Consider the following 12,963-nt stretch of genomic DNA (forward strand, 5'->3'; position numbering starts at 1 on the left):
TGATGCTTGTTGCAACCCCCCATCAGGTGATCTGCTGCCATGGTATGTCACATTCATTTATCTTGCCCCAATCTGCCATATCCACTGAAGATCACTGACAACCGCTCAGTGACATCCATCATCCAGCTACGCCCAGGCCAGCCCCGCTCTCTGCTGCTCTCCACTGCATCTCTCGAAGAGATCTCTGTGGCTTCTCAGCTCAAATCAAATGGACAAAATACTGACATTTTAATTTCTGGATGTTATTTCTTAGAGTTCTTTCTGCTCTTGAAATTTTGCTAATTCACAACTGATTGCAAAATTCACGCCATTGTTCATTTTTTGTTCTGAAACCATCAGCAATTGCTTTCCAGGAGCTAACAGCTGTTTATATACTATGCAGCTACTGAGGATTAAAGCTGATGAAGTAATGTTGGTGATGGAGTAATACAGTGACTAGTAATGATTTCATTTCTGAAGAGCTTACTATATCATGCCAATGAGATAAAAATAGAATGTATTGATTACGAAAGTTCTTATGTATGAAATTCGGAAAGTATAAGGCAGGCAGATGAAAACAGTTTGAGTATTTGTGGTATAGAGAAAATATAAAACAAAAAGAAAACATATAGTATCATTGTTATTTTCTGCTTGAATTGATATTCTTGCAAATTGTCCTGATGCATGTAAATTGAAAAGCTTCAGCCAAATGTGTCCTTTTATTCTGGGTGTGGAAGTGCCCATGTTGGACTGGGATGGAAAAGGTCAGAAATCACATGACGCCAGATTATAGTCCAACAGGTTTATTTGAAATCATAAACTTTCCAAGCTGTTCCTTTGACCAGTAAACTCTGAGTGCTTGTGATTTCAAATAAACCTGTTGGGCTAGAACCTGGTGTTGTATGACTTCTGACTAGCCTTTTTTTCAGCAATACATAAAAAAAATTCTCTTCAAATGGTGTGATTTGCTTTTGGTTGTTCATTCATGTTAGTTTGGAGGACATTTGGATGTTTCAATTTTTAACTTGCTTATTTTTGGCAATGTTGCTTTTTTCTAATTATGAGTAAATGATTTTCATTCTTCCCTGAAAACTATATGCAATCTCATTATGTGATCCAGAACCAAAAGCTGAAAATAACTGTGGAGAAGTGAATCACAAGGATGCTATGTGGTTTGTCTCAGCATGCTGTGACTGTGAAGGCATGTCAGGGAAACCCAACCTACGCTTTCATAATCACAATAACCTACGTTCATGTACTGAGAGACATAGAATGCACATAAAGGCATCACATCTTGGTGCTAGAGTTTATGTGACCTCACCAACTATCTGTTTGATGGGGAAAGGGTGCAGATGGCCAGCAACGTTCCGTAGAAACTTTTTGACACGTTCCGTGCTGCCTCACAGAAACATTGAAACGTAGAATATATGAGCAGGGTTAAGCCATTTGGCACTTTGCGGCCGCTCCATCATTCAGTACAGTCAGAGCTGATCATCCAACCCAGTACCCTGATCCACTTTCATCCCATGTCCTTTGATCCATTTAGCCCTGAGAACTATATCTAAGTCCTTCTTGAAAACATTCAATGTTTTGGCCACCGCTAATTTTAGTAATACAGGCTCACCACTCTCTGGGTGAAGAATTTTCCATTTACCCTATATCCTTAGACCGTGAGCCCTGGTTCAGGACTGCCTGGTCATTGCGAACATCCTTCCTGCACCAGCCCTTCCTGTTGGCATTTTGTTGGTTTCCTAGAGATTCCCCTCATTCCCCTAGCTTCAGAGAATTTAGTTCTAACCAATCCAATCTCTGTTCACCTATGAGCGCTCCCATCCCAGGAATCCATCTGGGTTTTGAGGAAGGGACACCAAACCCAAAACGTTAGCTCTGATTGCTCTTCATAAATGCTGCCAAACGTGCTGAACTTTCCCAGCAATTTCTGTTTTGTTTGGATTTACTCCATCCACGGTTGTTTGGGATTTTTTTATGGCTGCTAAAGCTTTGTTGCTCTCCCTCCAATTCCAGAACGCCCTTCTTCAGCTAAGGAAACTAAAACTGCAGGTGTGATCTCACCGATGCCCTGTACAATTGCAGCAAGACATCCAAGCTCCTCCACACAAATTCTCTCGCTATGAAGACCAACACACCATTTGCATTCTTTACTGACTGTTGCATAATTACTTTCTGCGACAATATACAAGGACACCCAAGTACAATTGCATATTCCCCCTTTCCCAATCTAATGCTATTCAGATAATCTGCCTTCCTGTTTTTGCTAGCAAAGTGAATGACCTCACATTTATCCACAGTTCCTTTCCATGTATTTGCCCACTCACTCAACTTGTCCAAACACTTAATGACTCAGCTTCAGCTGCTTTCTGTAGAATGAAATTCCTCAGGCTCACAACTCTCTCAAAGAAGAAGCTCCTCCTTGTCTCTGTATTAATCTCTGCATGAGTTGTTTTAACAGTTATTAATCCCTCTAGCCTTTGTTCCTAAGCTCCTGCTCACCCCCTGCCTTCATACTGACTTATTGCCAACTCCTGCCCACACTAACTCCCCCTCCTCATACACTTCATGTCCTAGCCACTCATTCAAGTATCTACCATCACTGACCTCAGAAACCATGTGGACCTCTTACTCATACACACTTGATGCTGAAAAAAATGCCCCATGCATACAACCTATTTAAAGCTGTTAAATCTCACTGAGTGAGTAATCCTTTAGAAAATCAAACAAACATATATTCACTCCTCCACATAAAAAGAAGTCATATTTTAATAGTGTCTTCAAACTGTCAATCTAAGTATCATTTTAGAATTGCCTAGTAATATAATATAGCTTTTGGAACTCAGCCAAACATTTATACTGAAATAACAACAAACCTTTGGGAAATATCAACAAACTATAAATAGATGCAAATTTTTCTGTCAGTCTAGCAAAAAAAGAGTTTTTGAACTCTGATTGAAAGCTATATTTGCCTTTTAAAGCTTAAAGAGCATCGACTTTAAAAAAAATCACAACAGTTCTAAGAATAATACTCATCCTTTAAGTATGTAATACAATTCTATCCATGCTGTGGCTCCCATGCTGTGGATTAAAGCTCTTGCAGTAGCCACAATGGGGTCTGTTTGAGCTCTAACAGCCCTATTGAGTTCAGGTCTCCCCCTACTCTGCCAAACCCACCATGTGAATCACACCCTTCACCCTTTCCCATAGCAATCTAAACTGGACTTGTTGGACTTTCATATCCAGTTCCTGCCCATCATTTTTAAATATGGGCAGCACCTGAAGAATTTAAATTCAACTAAATAAATGTAGATTAAAACAATGATTTCAGTAATGGTGATTGTGCAAGTTTTTTTTTGTTCATTCACAGGGTAAGGGCATCGCTGGCTAGATCAGCATTTATTGACCATCCCTAATTTCCCAGAGGGCAATTAAAATGTTGACCTCATTGCTATGGGTCTGGAGTCACATGCAGTTCCTTTTCCTAAAGGAGATTAGTGAACCAGATGCATTTTCCTGAGAATGGAGTCATTGTTACCATTAGACCCCTAATTCCAGATTTAAAAAAAAATCAGATTCCACCACCTGCTATGGAATGATTTGAACACAGGTCCCTAGAACATTCCCTGTGTCTCTGGAGTAACAGTTGACATATAATACCTCCAGGCTACTGCTTTCCCCAAACTTTGGCATTGCCATTTTAAAATCAATTCTGTTTACTGACGTACCTCAGCTAGAGCTTTTGTTTGGTCCACACATGATTCCAGACTCACGCCAATACGGTTGATTTGAAAATGATTTAACAGGTTCTCTAGCCAACAGCAATCAAAGTTGACATTCGCAGCAACGCACACATTCGGCCCATCAGACCACCTTCGACAGCACTCACAAACCCATAACCTCCATCCACTAGATGGACATGAGCAGCAGCTGCATGGGAACACCAGTGCCTGAAAGTTCCATTCCAGTCACTCACCATCCTGACTTGGAACTACAACACCATTCCTTCAGTGTCATTGGGTCAAAATCCTGGAATTCTCTTCTAGAGAGCACCTATGTCTATGGACAGCTACAGTTTGAGAAGAAAGCTCACCATTACTTTCTCCAAGTCAAGGAGTGGTGGGTAGTAAGTGCTGGTCCAGCCAGTGACTCTCATGTTCCATGAGTGAATAACTCCCTATTCCTTGGTTCTTTGTGTGTTTGTGCATCTTATCCTTAAATGTATCCATGCCATTTACCTATACTGTCAGTATGGCAAGAGGTCCCCCTGTGGTGCAGTGGGTAGTATCCCTGTCTCTGAGCCAACAGTTCCAGGTTCGTGAGCCTCACCAGGACACGGTGGCAAAGGAAGGTCCTTTTGCAATGTGACCAAACAGGTTGTGAATCTTTCCAGTCTGTCTGATGGACAAGCAGTAAGAGGAGGAGAGACTCATGGCCATCCATCCTGCAGCAGGCATTAGCAACTGCAGGGCTTTGTCTACAGGTGTTGGACCAACACAATGGCAGTCCATGGCCCAACCTTTGAAAATGAGGACTGGAGAGCAAACAGACAAACTGCCAGTGGAGACCACACTTGATAAAGATACCTACTGCATTCTGAATGAATGATTAAACAAAGTCACACATCAATAGCCACCATGGACAGAAGCTGTATGCCTGAACCCTGAGCGCACAGATTTTCTTCCCCTCCATTTACATTTGCAAGATGATTTAACAGAACACATCTTTAGGCATAAACAAAGAAATAAAGCAACCAAAATTGGATAAAAGACAGCAATGGTTTAATGTGAAAAAAACGTAGTTACTTTCTAGCAAAACATAGATAGTTAAGGTCAGAGTCTAAGCCAACAATACTAGAATGAAGTGAAATCAGTAAAAACAAGGAATCTGCTCTGTTACCAGTTATGACATGGAGGTACCGATGTTGGATTGGGGTGGTCAAATTCAAAAGTCATGCAACACCAGATTATAGTCCAACAGCTTTATTTGAAATCACAAGCTTTCAGAGCACTGACCCTTTCTCAGGTTCACCTCTGAAAGCTTGTGGTTTCAAATAAACCTGTTGGACTATAACCTGGTGTCACGTGACTTCTGACTCTGTTGCCAGTTAACAACACTGTCAGCCTCCATAAAAAATTACTCTATAATAGTTTGGGATATCTTCAGTAAGTAGAAATATCTTTGGGTAGATGAAGACACAGAAGAAAGTGAGGTCTGCAGATACTGGAGATCGGAGCTGAAAATGTGTTGCTGGAAAAGCTCAGCAGGTCAGGCAGCATCCAAGGAACAGGAAATTCGACGTTTCGGGCATAAGCCCTTCATCAGGAATGAAGACACAGTCATATTGTTCTGTTGAATAGGTCAATTGTAAAGGTGATAACATTGTTGAAATAAGTTAAATATTGAATAAGTGCAATTGGTATTCATGACGAAATTCTTGACCATTGTAATTTCCCTGATGCTAAATGTGACTTCTTCCCATTCAACCAGGTAAAACGTGAACCCAAATCAAGGATTAAGATGTTGGCTAAACCTACACTGTGTCTGAGATGCTAGAAGACCAAAGAATTGAAAAAAAAATTAACGTCACCATTCAAAAGAGATTGCAAGGATAAACCCAACAATTATAGACCAGACATCTTATTTTAGAGATGGGATACTTTTAGAAACAATTATTTAGGATAGAATTAAAATAAAGGCAAAGTTATTATAGTCCTATCAGACCATAGAGCTGCTCTCTCATGAGAGAGAGAGAGATGACTGGTGATGGTTTAACCCAAAGATCACCATGTCTCAGGCAAGGAAAGGTTAGATTAGATTGCTTACAGTGTGGAAACAGGCCCTTCGGCCCAACAAGTCCACACCGACCCGCCGAAGCGCAACCTACCCATACCCCTACATTTACCCCTTACCTAACACTAGGGGCAATTTAGCATGGCCAATTCACCTGACCTGCACATCTTTGGACTGTGGGAGGAAACCGGAGCACCCAGAGGAAACCCACGCAGACACGGGGAGAACGTGCAAACTCCACACAGTCAGTCGCCTGAGGCGGGAATTGAACCTGGGGTCTCTGGTGCTGTGAGGCAGCAGTGCTAACCACTGTGCCACCGTGCCGCCCGTTATTTAAAATAATCGAAAGGTTGAGATGGAGAGTCCTTTGTGGTACTCTCACCCAATGTGGCAATTTGAACTTATCCCATGCTGTTAGTGGCACGCTGCAATGCGAGGAGAAAGTGAGGCTGGAGATTAAAATTGAAAAGTGTGGCATTGCCCAGAGCTCAGAATTGGGATCCTTATTTCTCCTAATATATATTTCTGATTTGGATCTTGGTGTGCAATGGACAATTTCAAAGTTTGCAGATAATCCAAAAACTTGGAAGCAGGTTGGTAGAGTGACCAAAGATGTGGCAGATAACATTCAATGCAGAGAAGTGCTCGGTGAAGTGATGAAGTGATGCATTTTGATAGGAAGTACATGGATGGATGTTGCAAAATAAGGGATCCAAAAGCAAAGGGATGTAGCTGTACCTGTGTACAGGTCATTAAATATGGCAGCACAAGTGGAGAGAGCAGTTCATAAAGCATGTTGTGTCTTCAACTTTATTGATTATATCATAAAAAACAAGGCTGTGGTGCTGAACTTGTACAAGTCATTTGTCTATCCTCAACTGGAGTATTATGTTGTCTGGATACCACACCATAAGGAAGGATGCAAACGCATTAGAGAGAGTGCAGCAGAGATTTGCAAGAATGGCTCCGAGAATAAGAAACAAAGGTTATGAGGGTATATTGGAGAAGTTGATCTGTTCTCCTGGGAGAGGAGTTGACTAAGGGAAGATCTGGTGGACATGTTCATGAGGGAGCTGATAGAGTGGGTTGGGAGAACTGGTTCCCTCTTGTATTGAAGGATCAAGTAGGTGACGGCACAGGACTTCAGGTGATTTGCAAAAAAAGCAAATGTGATGTGAGCAAAAGAAACGTTTCCACATTACAGTGTAGCTGGGGTTGGAGGTGCAGTGGAGGCAGGTTCAATTCATCAGGGTCTTAGGTGATTATTTGGATAACTGAAATGTACAAGGATATGGGAACAGTCACTAAGTCACAGACTCTCATTTGAAGAGAGACACGACGGGCCGAATGGCTGTGACAGCTCCAGCGACAAATATTCAGCCTATTTCAACTTAATTCGCGCAGGTTGTGCACCTTGGTGCGGTGTGTGACAATCCCGGGTTCACGTTTTCAGTGTCCGGATACACCACACTGAAAGCTCCGTTTCAGCACCACGGACAGCTCAGAAAGCTAACCGCGCCGCACACGCACTCCGGAAGCTGCATATGAGTGTATCCATCTCAGTGTGAGGGGGGGGGGGGGCTCTCCATTAACACTCGCACTCGAGTTGGGTCCAGTCCACTTTGCCTTGATTTCTACCTGGCGCTTCCAGAAAACGCCGTCCCACTTGAATGACCCATCTTTTGGAGAAATCGATCCCTGTTGTTGGATTTTACAGTCAGTGCAACACACGCATAGACACAGACACAGATACACAAATACAGATACACAGAAACACAGATACACAGACAGAGACACACGATACACGGACACAGATACACACAGACACACATATACGTAGACGCACACAGACATGCATGCACACACATACACAAACATACGCATACACAGAAACACAGATACACACAGGTACACATAGAGATACACACAGGTACACACAGATACACACATAGGCATTAAAACAGATACGCAGATACAGATACACAGACACACACACACAGACACACGCATACACAGACACAGATACAAACATACATGTAGACACACACAGACACACATGCATGCACACATATACACACATATACAGACATACGCATACACAGACACACAGATACACACAGGCACACATACAGACACACAGATACACACAGACAGACACACATGCATATACACAAAGACACAGACAGACCCACACATAGATAAGCACACATACACATACATACCAACACACCAATACACAGACAGACAGACAGACACAAACACACCCACACCAGCACGTGGGTTTCCTCTGAGTGCTGGGTTTTCTTCACCAGTCCAAAGATGTGCAGGTTAGGGTGGATTGGCCTTGCTGAATTGCCCATAGTGCTCAGGGATGTGAAGGTTAGGGTGGATTGGGCTTGCTGAATTGCCCATAGTGCTCAGGGATGTGTAGGTTAGGGTGGATTGGCCTTGCTGAATTACCCATAGTGCTCAGGGATGTGTAGGTTAGGGTGGATTGACCTTGCTAAATTGCCCATAGTGCTCAGGGATGTGTAGGTTAGGGTGGATTGGCCTTGCTAAATTGCCCATAGTGCTCAGGGGTGTGCAGGCTAGGTGGATTAGTCCGGGTTAAATGTAGTGTAGTGGGAATGGGTCTGGGTGGGTTACTCTTTGGAGGGCCAGTGTAGACTTGTTGGGCCGAAGGGCCTATATCCACACTGTTGGGATTCTATGATTCACAGATGTACACACACATACATACACAGAGAGAAACACAAACATACTCGCACACGGACACACATACAGACACACACACACACCAAGGTACAAACACACAGACACATACATATGGACGCACATATACATACACACACGCACCAACACACACCGACATACACACAAAAATACTCACACTCACACACACATACAAATAGACACGGAGACACAGACACACACACATACACCAAGGGAGTTTTCAGCACTCCGTCTAATACCAGAACTGTTTTAAATTATTGATCAGGTCAGTAACTGAGCCCTGACGGTACTGACTGGTTGGAGCTGAGTGATGCAGTGTTGGGTGTTTTGTTTTCCCTGCTGCAGCTCTCTGTACAAGGTGCCTTACTTGTTAATTTGGAACATCCAAATCAGCAGCGGAACCATTAGACTGGGGGTTACTGTAACAACAGCCTAAAATGCACACACACACACACAGACCCACGCCTTTCCTGGGCACGACCCAGATGAGAATATTTCCAAATGCAGAATAGGATTGTGTGAGTGGAGTTTCTCACGGCCGCTCACCATACCTGCTACCATACACATAGAGGCACGTTAGAGCTCCCTTATACCAAACCAACATGACCAACACAACCTCAAACGCACAGTTAGTTCTCCACACTGCAGGGTATAAATTCAGAATCAGTAGCTACAAGCTGGTATACAATTGGGCAGTGAATGTCACCCCAAAGAAGCTGGGGGTGAGGGGTAGGGGGGATTGATTTTGCATCAGTCGGGATCAGGGGAAGCTGTGTTGAGTGTGGTGCGGTTATTCTCTAAGCTTGGTGAAGCTGGTGGGCAGGACATTTCACTGAAAACATGCAATGACCTCAAACCTTCCAGGGGAAGGTCATGTGAAACTTTCGCTCGTCAATGCCAAGCCCCGTGTGGGACAGAAACCAGCCAGGACCTGATGGCAGTAATTCCAACTCTCCGGCAACATTTGTGTTTCTTTCTCCACCAAAGTGCATTTCAGGGGAACCTCTGTCACCTTTTTTATTATTATTGTTGCGTGTGATTAAAAGACAGGGCAACCGTACCCTGGCGATTTTACATGATAATCACTGGGCGAGGCGGTATGCGGGTTATGTCTAAATCAAAAAAAAGCAGAACCAGGAACCAATGTGCAAAATGAGTGTTTGCCATGGCTATGTTAAATCAGATTAGGCATGTTTATTTTTGCATGTATTTGACAGAAATACACTTCCCACAATGGCACAATTTCTACAATGGCACAATCTCTACAATGGCACAATCTCTACAATGGCACAATTTCTACAATGGCATAACTCCTACCTTCCGGAGAGCTATGAAACCCGAATCTGTAGCAACCCGTTGAGCGTCCCCATCTCCGCCGTCTAACTCCACCAGGAAGTGGTTGGTATACAGTTTCTGATGAGCCGCAGTTGCTGCGAACACAACTGCATTTAGTAACAGAAGGAACCAGTCCTTTATAAATCCTCGCTTCATCTCTCTCTCTCTCTCTCTCCCTCTGTTGCACTGGAGAGGCAGTTACTGCTAACTGAGAGAGACCGGAGACGGAGGGAGAAGAGAGAGAGAGAGGTAAAGGAATGGAATGAACACAAACGATAACAGGACCGCTACCACATGCATTCACTGGTGCACTGTCAGGCGGAGGATGGAGCTATGCAGCTGAGAGAGGCAGCGCCTCGCTCTCCTCTCCCTCTGTCTCTCTCTCTGCGTGTGTGGGTTCAAAAGGATGCTACATGTTCCACCGCCGACCTATAATTCATGGAGAAAATCCTAGCTCCCTCACTGGATCATGTGGCAGGCACGTCAAAGCCATAAAGCATTCAGAAGCGGGTCCCTGCAGGGAGGGAGTGAACCCCACACTGGCGATGGCAGGAATACGTTTCTCAAAAATACAAACACACCACTTGTACCAGAGTGAGACAGAAGTGAAAATGGACTCCTCAGGGCAATTTCACTATCCAGGTAATCCCAGGGCTTTCCATTCACACATTCAGGGGAAAATATCCCCCAAATTGGGTGGGGGGCATAAAGATACAAACCAATTATAGGTCAACCCAAACTTCCTCATTTAGAAAAAGATGAGTGTGGAACTTAACTGACACAAGGAATGGCGTGCAATGTAAGGAGGTAATTTTGATTTGAGTTGATTTGTTGTAGTGACATATTATACCTGAGAGCAGGGAAAAAGTTTTCTTTTGCGAGCTGTCCAGGCAGATTGTAGCAAACAAGGATGTAGAGCCCATAGGGTGATTAGACAGAGTGAGGCACACAGGGGCTGCACAGGAGGGACAAAGTTAGATCAACATCAGATTTGAAGTTGGAGAGGTCCATTCAGCGATCTGATACCAGCAGGGAATAAGCTGTTCTTGAACCTGTTGGTGTGTATGTTTCAGCTTTTGTATCTTCTGCCTGGTGGAAGAGGTTGGAAGAGAGTGTCACCGGGGTGTGAGGAATCTTTGATGATGTTGGCAGTCCTTCTGCAGCAGCGAGCTGTGTAAATGGTGTAATGGGAGGTTGGCTCCCATGATGGTCCTGGCTGTACACACCCCCCTCTGTAGTTTCTTATGGTCCTGGGCTGACCAGTTGCCTTAAAAAGCCATTGAATGGAATAGAATTCATAGAATCTCTACAGTTTGGAAACAGACCATTCAGCCCAACAAGTCCACACCAACCCTCCAAAGATATCCCAGAAGCTGTGATGCACCCAGTTAGAATGCTTTCTATAATACATCTGTAAAAGTTGGTGAAAATTCTTATGGGTATGCCAGACAGGTGTATTGTGTCTACACCAGAGTATCTTCAGGCTGAGAAGAGATTTGATATCTACAAAGATGGAGACTGGCAACAGGCAAAGGTCACTCAACCTCTTGAACCTGCCCCACCATTCAATAAGATCATATCTGACTTGATTATTTCATGTTCATGCCTACCCTACACAAATATATTTAGGAAGGATATATTGGCCTTGGGGGGGCCGGGGAGGGGGGGGAGGTGGTGGGGAGTACAACATAGGTTTACAAAAATTAAAATTGGACTTCAGGGGTTAACTTACGAGGAGACATTTTACAAATTACAGCTATTTTCTCTAGAATTTAGGTGGTTCAGGGATGATCTGATTGAAGTCTTCAAAATTCAAAGTTTGGGAGAAGATTTGTAGCTTGGGTGCTCGTTCTTGTGGGAATTTGTATTGCAGACATTTCGTCTCCTGTCTAGGTGACATCCTCAGTGCTTGGGAGCCTCCTGTGAAGCGCTTCTGTGATGTTTCCTCCAGCATTTATAGTGGCTTGTCTCTGTCGCTTCCGGTTGTCAGTTGCTGTCCGTTGCAGTGGCCGGTATATTAGGTCCAGGTCGATATGTTTGTTGATAGAATCAGTGGATGAGTGCCATGCCTCTAGGAATTCCCTGGCTGTTCTCAGTTTGGCTTGTCCTATAATAGTAGTGTTGTCCCAGTCGAACTCATGTTGCTTGTCATCTGCGTGTGTGGCTACTAAGGATAGCTGGTCATGTCATTTCATGGCTCATTGATGTTCGGCGAACAGAACCACAACAACGAGCACCCAAGCTACAAATCCACTACAAATGCCGGAGGAAAGATCACAGAAGCACTTCACAGGAGGCTCCCAAGCACTGAGGATGTCACCTAGACAGGGGACGAAACATTTGCAACACAAATGCTCAGCACGGCGAACAGAACCACAACAAGTCTTCAAAATATTAACAGACAAAGACAGGGTAGATAAAGATAAACTATTTCCACTGGTTGGTGATTCCAGAACGGGGGGCATAGTCTGAGCATTGGGGTCAGGCTGTTCAGGAGAGATGTGGGGAAGCACTTCCACACACAAAGCGTGGGAGAAGTTTGGGACTCTCTTCCACAAACTTCAGTGGGTGCTGGATTAGTCATTAATTTTAAATCAGAGATAGATAAATTCTTATGAGGAAAGATATGAAGGGATATGGGGTAGGCTGCAGGTCAGCCACTGAACAGTGGAACAGGCTCCAGCAGCTGAATGGCCTACTCCCTGTATTTTCTAGGAGAAAGTGAGGACTGCAGATGCTGGGGATCAGAGCTGAAAATGTGTTGCTGGAAAAGCCCAGCAGGTCAGGCAGCATCCAAGGAGCAGGAGAATCGATGTTTCGGGTATGAGCCCTTCTTCAGGAATCAATCCTGAAGAAGGGCTCATGCCCAAAACGTCGACTCTCCTGCTCCTTGGATGCTGCCTGACCTGCTGCGCTTTTCCAGCAACACATTTTCAGCTACTCCCTGTATTTCTATTTCATCCCCATACTTATTAAGTATCTATCCACCTTTGCCTTAATAATATTCTTTCTGCTTCTATCAGCTTTTCAGAAGAGGTTTTCAAACACTCCCAACCCTTCATGAGAGAAAAAAATTGTCATCTCTGTTTTACTTGGGTGCCTCCTGTTTCAAAC

The 12,963-nt window shown here is 43.8% G+C and overlaps 1 protein-coding gene across 1 annotated transcript in view; it reads right to left on the reverse strand.

Moving 5' to 3' along the window:
- The window catches only part of pcsk2 (proprotein convertase subtilisin/kexin type 2), a 90,713-nt gene extending 80,490 nt beyond the window's left edge, over nucleotides 1–10,223 (reverse strand). The window contains exon 1 of the mRNA XM_060831092.1: nucleotides 9,832–10,223. Within this exon, the coding sequence (XP_060687075.1) occupies nucleotides 9,832–10,005 (174 nt within the window). The 5' untranslated portion in view covers nucleotides 10,006–10,223. The remainder of the gene's footprint in view (nucleotides 1–9,831) is intronic.
- Nucleotides 10,224–12,963: the final 2,740 nt, after the last annotated feature.

This window comes from Hemiscyllium ocellatum, chromosome 10 (genome assembly GCF_020745735.1).
Source record: "Hemiscyllium ocellatum isolate sHemOce1 chromosome 10, sHemOce1.pat.X.cur, whole genome shotgun sequence".
NCBI lineage: Eukaryota > Metazoa > Chordata > Chondrichthyes > Orectolobiformes > Hemiscylliidae > Hemiscyllium > Hemiscyllium ocellatum.